This window comes from Onychostoma macrolepis, chromosome 21, assembly GCF_012432095.1.
Source record: "Onychostoma macrolepis isolate SWU-2019 chromosome 21, ASM1243209v1, whole genome shotgun sequence".
Classification (NCBI taxonomy): domain Eukaryota; kingdom Metazoa; phylum Chordata; class Actinopteri; order Cypriniformes; family Cyprinidae; genus Onychostoma; species Onychostoma macrolepis.
In genome coordinates this window covers 6,288,465-6,302,394 of record NC_081175.1, presented here as the reverse complement: position 1 = coordinate 6,302,394, position 13,930 = coordinate 6,288,465, and the positions used below count along the sequence as shown (strand labels likewise).

Genomic DNA, 13,930 nt, shown 5'->3' with positions numbered 1-13,930 from the left:
ATTTTGGTTACCATAAAAAAATAAATCTTCTTTTGTGTTTTACAGAAGAAAAAAGTAAAAGTCATGCAGGTTTGGAACGACAAGAGGGTAAATTGTGACAGAATTTTCAGTTTTGGGTGAAAATTAAAAAAAGGTTCTGGTTTTCATATATTTAATATTGATAAATTGTGGAGTAAATGTTAATATTAGTACAGATCACATGTATATTTGGTGATTAAAAGTAAATATTTGTACTACAAATAAATAAATATATAAACACAATTTCGTGTTACGTAATATTTTATCAAACACATCTGTAATATGCCTTTAATGTTTTAAAACAATTGTGGAAATCCAGGGTGTACCATATTTGTAAACATGCCTCCATTAATTTTAGAAACAAATGAACAGATATTTTACACCCTATTTGTTATGTAAAATGCGCTCTATAAAATTATAGAACTCTCTACAATTAATAATTTAGAATGACCCATTTACTTAGATCTACGTAAACATGCTTAATTCAGCAAATTGCTGAGGGTCTGTTGAGGAAAGCTCAAAGGAATGTATGTGTAACTAAGTTATGGCTACAAATGTGTGCCATATGTGTATGAAATACACCTGCATAATAATGACAAACAGAATCTGGCATTTTACAGTATTTTATTTGAGTTTTTACTATCTGACACACAAAGTGCTTAGAGAACAACATCAAATCACAAGATCACATTTTGTCAACAGAGCAGTGAATGCTCCCCTCCCCAGAAGCTCCACAGTTTGGTCCGCTCCGCCGTTTACAACCAATAGAAGTTATTATTCATGTAGCACTGTGTCACAAATACAGGGAGGAGAGGGAGAGCATGATACACTCAAGCACACAACACAACAGAGCACAATTTCAAAATAACGGTCCTTTTCAAACTAATATTGTTAGTAATTTATATTAAATTTATTGGACAGTAATCACACAGCCCAGACAATGCATTAATATTATATGTGAACACAACACAAAATAATATTCCTTGGAGTCTGGTGGAGTTAACCATAACTAGCAATAATATATTACTCTGTTTCCTATTATAATAAACTGCCCCTGCTGGCATCTGAACTCAGTATTCACATCATCATGAGGTCATACTGCACGGCAAGGAATGTGACAAGTCAACTCGAGTGGCTGGTGCCTGAATTGGAATGACTTATGTTGGAATGATGAAAACAGAACGGCTGATATACATACACATCCATTTAAAACGGGCCACAAAAAATACTGTTTTCTTGTTTGTAGCATGAAACCATGCCTTGAGTATTTCAAAAATAAAAAATAATCTCCTGCGTACCTTTCTATTTCTCCTCTCCATTCTTAAAGTTTAATAAATTTTAAATAGATACATTATGAGACACTGCATTGACAACCCTAAAGTACAGAAGACAGCGCAGGCCTGTGATTGGTTGGTGACAGGAAGGGTAGCAGCTGTGCACTATACTATTGGCTGGCGGAAGCTGGAACGATGGGATGCAGGATGTTCAGTAGGCATGATTGGCCACGTACAGGGACTGTCCCGCTGATCCACCGGTTCCAGCGGAGACGTACTTGCCTTGAGCAGCCAATCCATTAGCCTGAGGAAAGTTCACAAAGGTCAGTTTATGTTGCCTGAATCAGCCGTTTTAGAGAGACCTTACATTAACAAAGAATTGTCGCCCAATAATTCTAAACAGATTCACCTCCTAGCTCTATTGTTATTCATTTGTATATTATTTTGTAGTATTATATTGTTTTTATTATGTTACGTATTATTTAAAAAGTTATACTATTTTATATATTTACATAATTCTATATACCTTCTATATTAAAGTATACATTAGATTGTCAGTACTTTAACATACTCAATGCATGCATTTACTAGAAAAATCGTCCTGAAATTAGTAATATGATCGAAACTGAAATGATAGTTTTTGTTTTTTTGCAGCTATGGCTGAATATTTGTGGTTGCTGAAATTTCAGTATATCACTAACATTATATGCTAAATATTATTCAAATTAAATAAAAAAAATAACTTTACATATATCAGTATTTACTGAGAAAAGCCCTTAAAAATGATCATTTAAAGATATTACACACAAAGTTCCTATTTGACCTATAAATTTACATGACATTTAGTGGTTCATGATTTCTGAAAAGATGCAGATACACATTTTATAGATATTAGCATTATTATCTGTATAAAAAAATATATATAAATTTTAAAGATTATTTAATAGAAATTAGCATATTTACATATTGATGAGCATATTTATTAAGCATTATGTCAATTACATAAACTACAGAAATTTCCACAAAATTTACAAAAATGCATTGCATTTAGGTCAAAATAAAATTTGCTTTAGGGGTATACAATTTTCATGGGCAAAATTCAGTAATTTCAAGGGGAATCCAAGTGCAATGCAAACATTTTGCAACTGATTCAAATTGGTCACACAGATTATCCGCGTTGGCCAACAGAAAGCTGCTCAGTTTGGAAGTGACTTCTGTGTGAACTATACTTTATACATTGCTACTCTATTGTCAATAGACAATGGACCTTTTGCTAATGTGAAATTTTACTAAAGTGACTGCACCTTAATGGGAAAACGATTTGATCAACTGACCTCAGCACGCTTGATGAACTCCTCTGTGGCAGCCTTCTCATTTTCCTTGACTCCGCGCCAGGCGGTGAGGGCAGAGGCCTGCAGGGCACGTCCATAGGAGAAGGTGAGGGCCCAGGGTTTTGTCAGAGGGCAGGTGTTGATGGCGTTCAAGTTTATAGATGCATCCTCCTCACTCTGACCTCCAGAGAGGAATGTCACACCTGCCAGAGGAATTTCAAAATACATTTTCTGAAATAACACTATTGTCTCACCACATACTGTTCACAGGGTTCCCACACCTTGGTTAACTTCAAATTCAAGGACCTTTCAAGGACTTTCCAGGTCCAATACCCTCAAATTCAAGGACTTAATGTGGGGACACATTTCAAGTGAGAGCAAAGGTTACATCGCGTCACCTTGTAAGATATATTGTTACAGTTTTCATGTGTCAAACACAACTATGCAAAAAAGCAATTTTTTTTTTGCATTTATTTTTGGCCATATGACAAATCTGATATTTGTCGTATTTCTGTTTTGCATAAAATTGAATAATATTTGGTACATACTATACTGTATTCTAAAATGATCTGATATTAACTTTTGCATGGATTTTATTGAAAAGAGCTTAGGCTCATGTAACCAGAAGATTTAAGATATATGAATATGCTTTTAAATTTTTCTTGCCTCATGGCTTTACATTATCTTAACCAGCAAAGCAATTCAACATTACATCCTTTGGATCTCTGGCAAGCCATTCTTTGTAATCTTCTTTGGTGAGCCAAATATCTTGAAACTTGCATTTTCCAGTCATCACGTTCCAGCGGTTTCAGCCTATTTTTGCAGTGTTTCACGGTGTGTCTGTGAAACGTTGAGGTACCATCTTAGTAGTTTTGTGTGCGTGAACGTCATGGCAACGAACAACACAAAGTACCTCACGTGGGAAACACTTAACGTAACGCATAAATGTGCAACGTAAATCAAGCAAGCTAGTATGCACAAAGTGTTGGCGAAATAACACATTAGCAGACTATATGGAATTTTCAAGGACCTGTATCCATGTTTGTTTATTTTCAAAAACTTTCCAGGGCCTTGAAAATTTTTAATCAGATTCACAAACTTTCAAGGATTTCAAGGACCCGTGGGAACCCTGTGTTCACTGCTCACACTTTTTAAAACATGCCATTTTCTCTTGTTATTTACATCATTGCTCTCCACATTCTTAAAGCTGCAGTCAGTAAGTTTTGCCTCTTTGTCGCCATCTCTGTTTGAAAACCTGGAATTGCAGCTGCTTGCGGAATTATCTTGCTTGCGTGGGGTTGTGAGTCAGCACGGCTCCAGCGCAGATTAATCTAATGTTTTGAGGTGAATGTGTGGCAGTCAGTCAGGGCACCAATGTGGATATGTACTTCGCAATCACAGATTCTAGCCTATGTCTTGGAATATATGACCCAAATAAGAATTTTCTTCGTATATTGCCAACTGAGTAAGTAAGTAACAAGTCTGCCAAGTTTGTTCTGACCAACTGAGGAAAAAAGCATTACCATAAATCGCGTTGCCAATGGTGATTAAATCTAACGATCGGTTAGCTCATATCACATCTAACCGTGCAAAGTATTATTATTGTTATACTTTATTCTCAAATTATTAAATGTTAACAACATCAGCATTGAGTGACTGAGTATAGTGTGTTTTAGCGTGTAGATTTCAATTTCTGTACAGTCTAATCTCTAATTGTCATACCATTCAAATTTCATATTAAGAAATTATTTTAACCCAAAAAGCAAACTATGCTCCCTTAGAACTGGTTGTCTTTAAAATACAAATCTTGTGTAATCCCAGGCTATCTGTAATCAGAAGCACATTTAAAACTGGAATATAATTTCATTTCATTCACATGTGTTTTATAAACACATAATCCTTTCTGGATTTCAATCCGCCATCAAAATGATACATTTAATTATTCTAGCTGCTGTGAGAAAAGGCTATAAACGTTCCATCACCTGCAGGATCCTCACATGCGATAGCCTAGTAGCAACTTCTTTATGTTTACAGACGTAACGTAATGACGCAGTGCCATGCTCGATTTTCCCATGAAAACCTACCCGTACCACTCAAATTAGAAAACATTATTATAAGCTAACCGTTGAACACTGGCTGGTTATGTACTTGCTCAAATATTGATTTCGGATCATTTTTAACCAAAAAAGTTACGGACTGCAGCTTTAAAGCTTCAAACAGTGAATCAAACACAACTGAGGTTTCTCCATTAGACTCATGACTCACCTGTTACTGCGGGGGGAACGGTACGGCGCAAGGCTGTCACTGTAGCCATGGCAATTTCCTCATTGGAGAATTTGGTGGGGCAGGAGTGTCCAGCTGTCACCATGTTGGGTTTAAGAAGAGTTCCCTCCAGATAGACGTGATGGTCAGACAGGGCCTTGTAGCAGGCAGCAAGGACCTGGAGATACATGGAAAATAAAGAAAAGTTTAATAAATTTAATCATATAAGATGTTTCAACCCTATAAATTAATGTCACTTTTTATATACCTTCTCTGTAACATACTGGCAGCGTTTCAAGTCGTGGTCACCATCAGGTAGAATCTCTGGCTCAACAATGGGCACAATCCCATTCTGAAAACCCAAACAGACAATATTAGCTCAAAAAACAAAAAAAAGAAGATATCTCTGATATCTATCCATTAGCTTCAACTCCATCCAACAATTCTCTAAAATACCTAAATATACATTAAGACCGTTGTGATCTGGATTTCTTGCTGTCAGTGTTATTTAGTATTCTTTATTTACTATTATAGTATTTTTTCATATTTTGCATTAAATATTTTAAAATTTCAGTTTTTCATTTTAGTTTAAATTTGAGTCATTATGTACTTTTACCACAGTTTTTGAAAATGTTTCTATTTAGCTTTATTTTTATTTGAGTTCTAGCTTGTAAATTTAGTACATCAGCTTATTTTAGTTCAGCTAGTTTTCACTGCAACATTTCAAAAACATTTTTTGTTCAGGTTTTTCATTTAATATTTAGATTTAATTTCTGCTTTATTTTTTTCAATTAACGATTCAAATAATAGTTTTATTTTTAATTAACAATAACAACACTGCCTTTAAGATTAATGTACAGACAGCCAAGACTTAATAAACTCACCTGCTGGCAGATGCTGGCATAGCGAGCCAGGACGTTAGCGTTCTCCATGATGGCCAACTCTGAAGGAGTGGTCTCGCTGATCTTCAGCACACTCCTCCACTTGGCAAAGTCTGCACCGTCTTTCTTATACTGAGCACAGCGTTCTGACAGGCCATCAAGCCCTTAAAAAAAAAACAGGTATCACATTAACAATACATCATTATTGCCATCAATTTTAGCAAATATTTGATCAGTAACTGTAATCTTACCCTGTGTTGTGGTCTCTCCATTAGTTCCTGCCAGAGGGACGACACCTTTGTCAACCTGTAAAAGAGGACAACCTGCTTTAGGATCAAACTGTCATGGCAGCATTGCTGATAGTCCAGCAGTCCTGACTGTATTTTCTAATAACTATCTTAAAAGTAAATGTCTAAACTATGCTTAATTCACCAATACAAAGAAAAGTATACAAATATAATATTTCAAATATCTACAAACATCTCCAAGCAGCTAAAAAGGTCTTATTAGAGAAGAACAAACTGATTTAACCTAATAATCTCATCCTAATCCTTCGCCAATGCCTACTTATTTATAACTCAGCACTCAGTATTTATGGCAGCACTGCATATTTTATTTATAATTGTATTATATACACTACTCAAAATTTAGGAGTTGGTTGGTTCTGCTCTTGAAAGAAGTCTATTGTGCTCAAGGCTGCATTTAATTGATCAAAAATACAGTAAAAACTGTGAAATATTACAAATATTTTTCTATTTTATTATCTATTAAAATGTAATTTATTCCTGTGATGCAAAGCTGAATTTTCAGCATCATTACTCTTGTCTTCAGTGTCACATGATCCTTCAGAAATCAATCGAACATGCTGGTTTACTGCTCAAGAAACATTTCTTATTATTATCAGTGTTAAAACATTTGTGCTGCTTAATATTTTGTGGAAACTGTGACATCTCTTCAGCATTTATTTGAAATAGAAATCTTTAGAAACATTTAAAATGACTTTACTGTAAATTTTGATCAATGTAATGCATCCCAGTGGAATAAACTTATTAATTTAAATCAAATCTTGTACCTTGATTCCCACAACAATGCCCCTGTCCTTGATCAATTTGGCAAAGGATGTGCCATCATCAGCTTTCTGGTAAAGGGTCTCGTGGAAGAAGATGACGCCACCAATGCACTTGTCTATGCGCTCGTCAGCAGAGAAAAGGATCTGGCGATACAGACGGCGGTTTTCCTCTGTGTTCTCGACGCCGATGGGGTTCAGGCGCTTTGCCATGCTACCTGTATACATTCAGACATACATATCATTGTGTTAGAGGGACAGACAGAAAGCTGTTTGCTGAATATTTCATGTTTGGAACAACATGGAGTAAATAATCATACTGAAAGTGTTATGTCCATATAAGATGAAACCCTCACTGACCTGTGGACTCATCTGCAGCGAGGATGCCCTTCCCAGGAGCTACGATACGCTGCGCAATTTCCTGGAGCTCCTTCTTCTGCTCAGTTGTGAGTGCGGGGTACTGGTGCGTCATGTCTGCGGCTCAAAGCAACCTGCAATAGAGGAATGGCAGAGATACAACTGTCATTTCATCCATCTTATATGCATTTCTATCATGACAACTCTCGGAGGGTTTGGCATGGTAATGTACATGATAATGTTAATGTATTTGGTTTTGGTGGAATAGTTCTGCTACGCTGCAGCAGAGTAAGTACCGAGACTTGCTACGGCCAATACATCCACAACATGCTGCTGTGAGCATGAAAGAAATACTGCTACAGCACATGTAACATATGAAATAAGACCCATATATCCACCTTTTTCTTCAATGTGGAAGTAAGCCTATGGGTGAGACTTCCGGTTCATTAGCCGCTACAGGTAAATAACGAGGAGAATAACAACATGCAGTAAACGGTAAAACTGTTTGCACTACAAACCAGTGTGTTCGTAATTAAGATAATATATAAAAATAAAATGATAAGACTCACCAATTTTCAATATCAACCTGCAAAACTAACTATTTTGAACAGCTAAAAATAGCTGGACGCGATGAGACCGGAAGCTAGACCCATAGAATTTACAAATGGCCGCCCATTTTTACGGCAAGAAAAAGGTGGATAGCATACATGAATCACCACATAGCAGATCTATACAGGTGGAGCTGGGGAAGGTGGAGGGTTTCTGAAGCATGATGCAACTGCTACAGCAAGCATTAGTCATATATCTGAATGCTAAGCAGCAAGCTCATTGGCTGCTGATACAAAAAGAACCAATCAGCTGCAACATGTGATGATGTCATTCTGTCAGACTGAGTTAGACCTATCGGACTGCATTATCTAGCGCAGGGTTCCTCAATAGGCGGCCACGAGAGAAAAATGTTTGGCCTGCGCTAATTTCAAATAATGTGTCATGAAAATTCAAACACAGCATCAGAAAGCGACATTAAATTACATTGTGTCTACACCGCAAGCGAGCGGCGCGACGCAACAAAATACCATATAACTTACTATAATCAGTGATGCTGTCTACACTGGATGCGGCGCGACAAATCCCCGACAGAAAACATCTTTGTTATGGATGTTGGTTCGCAGTGAGTTCACAGTTTTAAAGTAAGTTTGCTTTAATTTATTTTCAAGATCTGAGGTAAAATATCTATTGTTGCTTTCACTATGGCTATAAACCTCACGCAAAATAATATTCAAACTCACATTAGACACTTTTAACATTGAATAAAGCACATAATCATTACCTGAGATTATCACTGTCATATTATGTATGTTGTTCCTGCCGTGACGTCGCAGAAAATAAAAAACATTTCTAAAATAGAATTCTGTGTCGCTTATTGTCACGTGTCGCTGTCGCGGGTGGTTAGGACAAAAATTACATGGAAAAGATACTTTTTAATCGCGTCGCTTCACGTCTGGTTGGGACACACAGTGTTATAGTTTGATCCCCCAAAAAAATCTAAGTGTAAAAATTTTAATGCTGACAGATCTAATAATTGAATCTGCAATTAGGGAAAGTGGAGAGAAGAGATCCAGTCTGGAGATGAGCAGGAACAGTTGATTTGCATGGCAGACATGGAGATCCAGATTTTTTGTTTGTTCATTTGTTTTTAATATTCAACAGGCAAAGTTCTTCTGTATCTAAATGCAAAAATGTTCATAATTGTTTGAATAAAACAGACTACTGGGGGTAAAAAAATCTGAACATTTACCTTATGACCATCTTGTGACTATTTTAACAAAAGCAACAATATAATAATTGTAATAATAAGAATAAGAATAATTATATATTATAGATAGATAGATAGATCAGTGGCCCTTGGCTTGGTATTGTTGGCAGAATTCGGCCCTCGGCGAAAACTAATTGAGGAACCCTGATCTAGTGTTTCATGACAGAACATTGGGATATTATTTACACACACACACACACACACCAAATGTTTGGGGACATTCTAATATGCTGATCTGGTACTCAAGAAACATTTCCTATTATTATCAATGCTGAATATAGTTGTGCTGTTTAATACTTTAGTGGAAACCATACATAAAGAGCTACACTATGTCCCTTGATTTGGGAATCAGACCATGGCTCGAATGGGAAATTGCTTGGCAGTGCTTTCTGCTGCTTAGAAACACTACTTCACCCAAAGTAAGTCACACAAGGAACAACAATTTGTCTCCTGGAAACGTCTGACTGCTGGCTATGGATAAACAAAACTGTGCCTCATTATTCAAGGTATCAAAAAGGGTCTGGTTAATATTCTAGCCCACTCGTTCTCACAAGCTCTTCAGCGAGGCTGAATTGTATAATAACATGGACTAAAGCCAGCAGAGCATTTTTTAATCGCTGTTATGCAATCGCACTCCTCTAATCTCTGCTGTCAATCCCCATTAGACATGCCCCACTGTCTGTTACTACATGGTATTGGATTGGCACAGCATTTCATTAAAAGGGTTTGGTTACTTGTGAAAAAGAAGTGCAATTTAGAATACTTTTAAAACAGTATTACTATGGAAATAATATATTTTAAAAGATAAATAATTGTGAACTGAATGTAATGTTTTACTTAACGGCATGCTAATTGCAATTAAATCAAAGTGCATTATAGTTTACATTTATATTTAATGCAATTACCTGAACATAAGAGTGCTTTAAATGTAATACTGAATAACCTACATTTAAAACTATAATCAAGTGCATTTTCTGTAATGTGTCAACACACTAAAATAAGTGTACTTAAAGCACAAAATTTTAATCTATAATTAATCATAATTATTTAAAATTGATGTTAAATTAAAAGGTTTAATTAGAAATTATTACAAAGTGCTCTTTGTAAAGTCCACCTAAATTTTTTTAAGAAACAGTAATGAAAAATTGACTTTTATTTAATTGATAATATATTATCTGCATGTATATTTTAAAAATGCACTTCTTACTAGACTTTTACACAAAGGTTATTTTTTTTCACTCAATATCACTCAGATATCATTCATATTGACGCTGGAGTTTATTGCTCGTCTAAATTCCTTCTATGCCTGTATATTGATTACATTTCCTGGTCGAGTGCTCCCCCATCTCTGTACTGAATGGAACAAGCCAAAACCAGCACAGACTGGCTGGTTGATATAAATCACAGTTAGATGCGTTGTGGCCCCAAACACACCAGTTCATGCACAGAACTCACGGAATAAAAGAGAAAACAAACCCACCAAGAAACACAGAATGATTTAATGTTATATTGTCCGAGATAGGCTAATCCTCTCATTTTATTTAGAGCTAAACAAATCAGCTGATTTCAAGCCAGTTGTTGTTTCTCAAGCATCTTAGCTATTGTTTCATTTCTATGCTATCATATGGTTAATCACAGTATTACTGAAGTGACAGGAGAGCACACATCCCTGAAGTCTCACTCTGTTAATGAATCCGGCTCATTGGGTTTGTTGAACAATGGAAGTTTCCACAGAAAAACACAGCCTACGGCTGCCGCTCACCTCATGCAGCGCACATTTTCAAATATTTTTTGCAAGGGATGCGTCACAACACGCTCTTACCATTCCACTTAGAAGAAAACAGGCATCTGACATATTGTAGGAGTCTTCACTGACTGGCATTATTTTGAGCAATTTTTAAAGGGACAGCTCACCCAAAAATGAAAATTCTGTCATCATTTACTCACCCCATTTACTCAAGTTGTTCCATCCTGTAAGTTTCTTTCTTTTGTAGAGCACAAAAGATGATATTTTGAAGAATGTTGGTAACCAAACAGTTGACGGTAATTCCATAGTATTTTTTTCCCCATAAAATGGAAGTCAGTGGCCACCGTCAACAAAGCCATTCTGAAGAATGTTGGTAACTAAACAGTTGGTAGAATGGAAAAATAAATACTATGGAAGTCGATGGCTACCGTCAACTGTTTGGTTACCAACATTTTTCAAAACATTTATTCAAATGTATTTTTAGCTATTTTATCAATTTGTTATTTATTTTAAATATTATGAGAGTCCTACTAATGGGAATAGGTTGGAGATAGACCAAGATATTATTTAGACTGCTTGCCAATGTTACATAGTTTATTATATAATATATCATTAACAACTGCAAGCTCTGTTTAAATTAGAGAGAACCACACTGGCTTGCCATTTATAAAACACCATCAGTGTTTCTAATGGATGTGAATACGTTTTGATGAGTCATGATGACACTGTTTAGACACTGCGCTTTTGAGTCATTTAGTTACGGCCTTAATTCTTAACTGGTTTTAAACAAATCACACAGTGGATCAAATTAATGCCTATAAGGCATCAATCTGCTAGATGCTTGGATATGCAAGCACAAAATAGCAGGATAGAGAAGCTAACCAGTCTAGTATCAGTTACGGGTGTGAAGAACAACCCCTTCCGATCATTGCAGACCCCTTTTAACATTGCACATTTGAACAGATTTGGTGCTTTACATCAAATTCCAAAAAAAAAAAAAATGCACTGAAAATGATTTAAAATGCTTATCGCTAGGTTGATAAAGCCATCCTGTTGAAAACCTGTTCTTTTATTCAAACAGATCTTTATAGGGAGTGTCAGTGGCCTTGAAAAAGATGTTTCTCAAAAAGGCGTAAGTGACAGCTGACAGATTCAGTCTGCATCTGTTGCTCTGCACTGCATCATGCGCAACAGTGAGTCAGTGACCAGCCCATTTTTCCCAATGGCTTTGATCCCGGAAGCATCTTCCTATTCATTTTCTCCACTGGGGATTTCAATGAAAGAAACCAGCCAGTTCCAGAACAAATCATGACATTACAAATTTGAACTAAAGCAAAAATGAATGTTTGATAGGTGGAAGACTGTGCACTGAAATTGTGGTGTAATCAAATGAAGCACAACACTACAATATACAAACATTGAGTATTTTTCAGTATAAAAACATTTTATGTTCAGTGCAAAAATTCACAAACAGCAGGTTGAGAGCATCTGCTGAGCTTTTCTGATTGGTGGATCTCGCTTCAGGATTATGAGAAGGGTAGTTCTTCCCACAGAACTTACCAATTTCCTTAAATTTATTTGAAATTACACTGATTTCCCTGGAAAATATTAATTATATAAAAATGTTTAAAATATTAATTAAATGCTTTTTTAATTTCAACAGGCTTAGAAACATATCACATGCATTATCTTATCTTCAAACAGATATTACGCATGGAGAAATGCAATGGTTATGCAAAAGATACAAAAAGAAAAGAAAAAATAAACGAGTCAAAGGCCACCGTTTAGAGAACTGTACATCCTGAGCTTAGTCTCCATCATCAGCTTAGTTCATTTCACCTTGAGCAGCACTATATGTACCTGCGGCGTCCTCAGAGAGGAGAGACACCATCTTCAGCACGTATACACGACACGCGAGAGGATGAGAACACAGCTCGCGTGATTCATCACAAACCTTTTATATGCGCCGTGACGCAACGCGACGCAAACGCGCGTTCTAGTTGCGTCGCTTGCGGTGTAGGCGGGATGTTAAAGCGTCCGAGGGCGACATTTAGGGTGAATGACGTCTTTGACATAACCTAAATTTGATGTACATTATTGAAATATCTCTTTCGAGAGCGTGTGATGTGGTTAGGATGCGTTTAAAATCTCTGAGGCGCTGTAGGGAACGCTATTTCACCACGTTAGCTCATCTCTGCTAGGCTAAGCTACAGTGATGTAGGAAATGCCTACGTGCAGATCGGCCACACTCCCTTCCGCAGACAGCAGTCGCATCCATGATGCTGTATAGACCTACGCGTGTATATGATGCTTTAATTAGCATATTCTGTGAAATAAACGCTGTTAAAATAGATTCGGTTTGTAGGGTTCCTGTTAGCTCTAACGTTACTCTAAATATACGGAAGAGAGGTGGTGGTGATGATGATGGTGTGTTCACCCATGCTCAGGGTGACATTGAATGTCATGAATGTCGATTTGATTATGTTTATCTCTTTATATAGTTGATTGAGTGTTTGAACCCTCAAAAACTAGCATTTCACAGCGACGGCTTCTATATGTTTGACGTATTTGCTATAAACGTATTTAGCATTGTCCCATGATGGAGAAGGCCTTCGATTAGTAAATGAGACAACCACCTGTCGGATCACACATATTTACTTCTGATACTCAATGCAAGGCAAATAACTGGCGTTGCACTATTAACATAGCGGATATTTTAAATAAAATGACATTAGAAATGAACAAAATTACATTCAATATCAAAAATGGTCTGTTTACAAAACGAGTAAATGACATGTCACTCAAGAAAGCGGCAGTGTCCCTATAATGTAATATATATATATATATATTTTTTTTTTAAATTGAAGAATTCAATCACTTTACCTGTTTAGAAGAGAGTGATGCAAAAGATGCCTTACTGTCGACAGCCTCCTGTTTCAATGCCGCAAAGCAACGTGACCGCTTAGAAAAATCAACCCACCTAGGGGCGTGGCTTTGGTCACGACCTTATTGTAATAACAATGAATATTCATGAGTCTTTAAAGTGACCTCGCGCGTGACCGTCAGCGTCGACATCACATTCGACAGTCTCATGCTTGAGGTGTGTTGTACGAGCACGTAGGCTTCTGTGAAATCAAAATGTGATAGAATTATTCTTTTTATATATTCAATATAAAAG

The 13,930-nt window shown here is 36.4% G+C and overlaps 1 protein-coding gene across 1 annotated transcript; it reads right to left on the bottom strand.

Moving 5' to 3' along the window:
• Nucleotides 1-625: 625 nt before the first annotated feature.
• Nucleotides 626-13,772, bottom strand: aldocb (aldolase C, fructose-bisphosphate, b). Its single transcript, XM_058757869.1, has 9 exons — nt 13,636-13,772; nt 7,193-7,323; nt 6,839-7,050; nt 6,018-6,072; nt 5,770-5,930; nt 5,154-5,237; nt 4,889-5,063; nt 2,627-2,826; nt 626-1,596 (listed from the first exon to the last, which is right to left on the bottom strand). The coding sequence occupies exons 2-9, from the start codon at nt 7,302-7,304 to the stop codon at nt 1,504-1,506; spliced, it is 1,092 nt and encodes a 363-aa protein (XP_058613852.1). The 5' UTR covers nt 7,305-7,323; nt 13,636-13,772; the 3' UTR covers nt 626-1,503.
• Between the last annotated feature and the right edge of the window lie 158 nt (nt 13,773-13,930).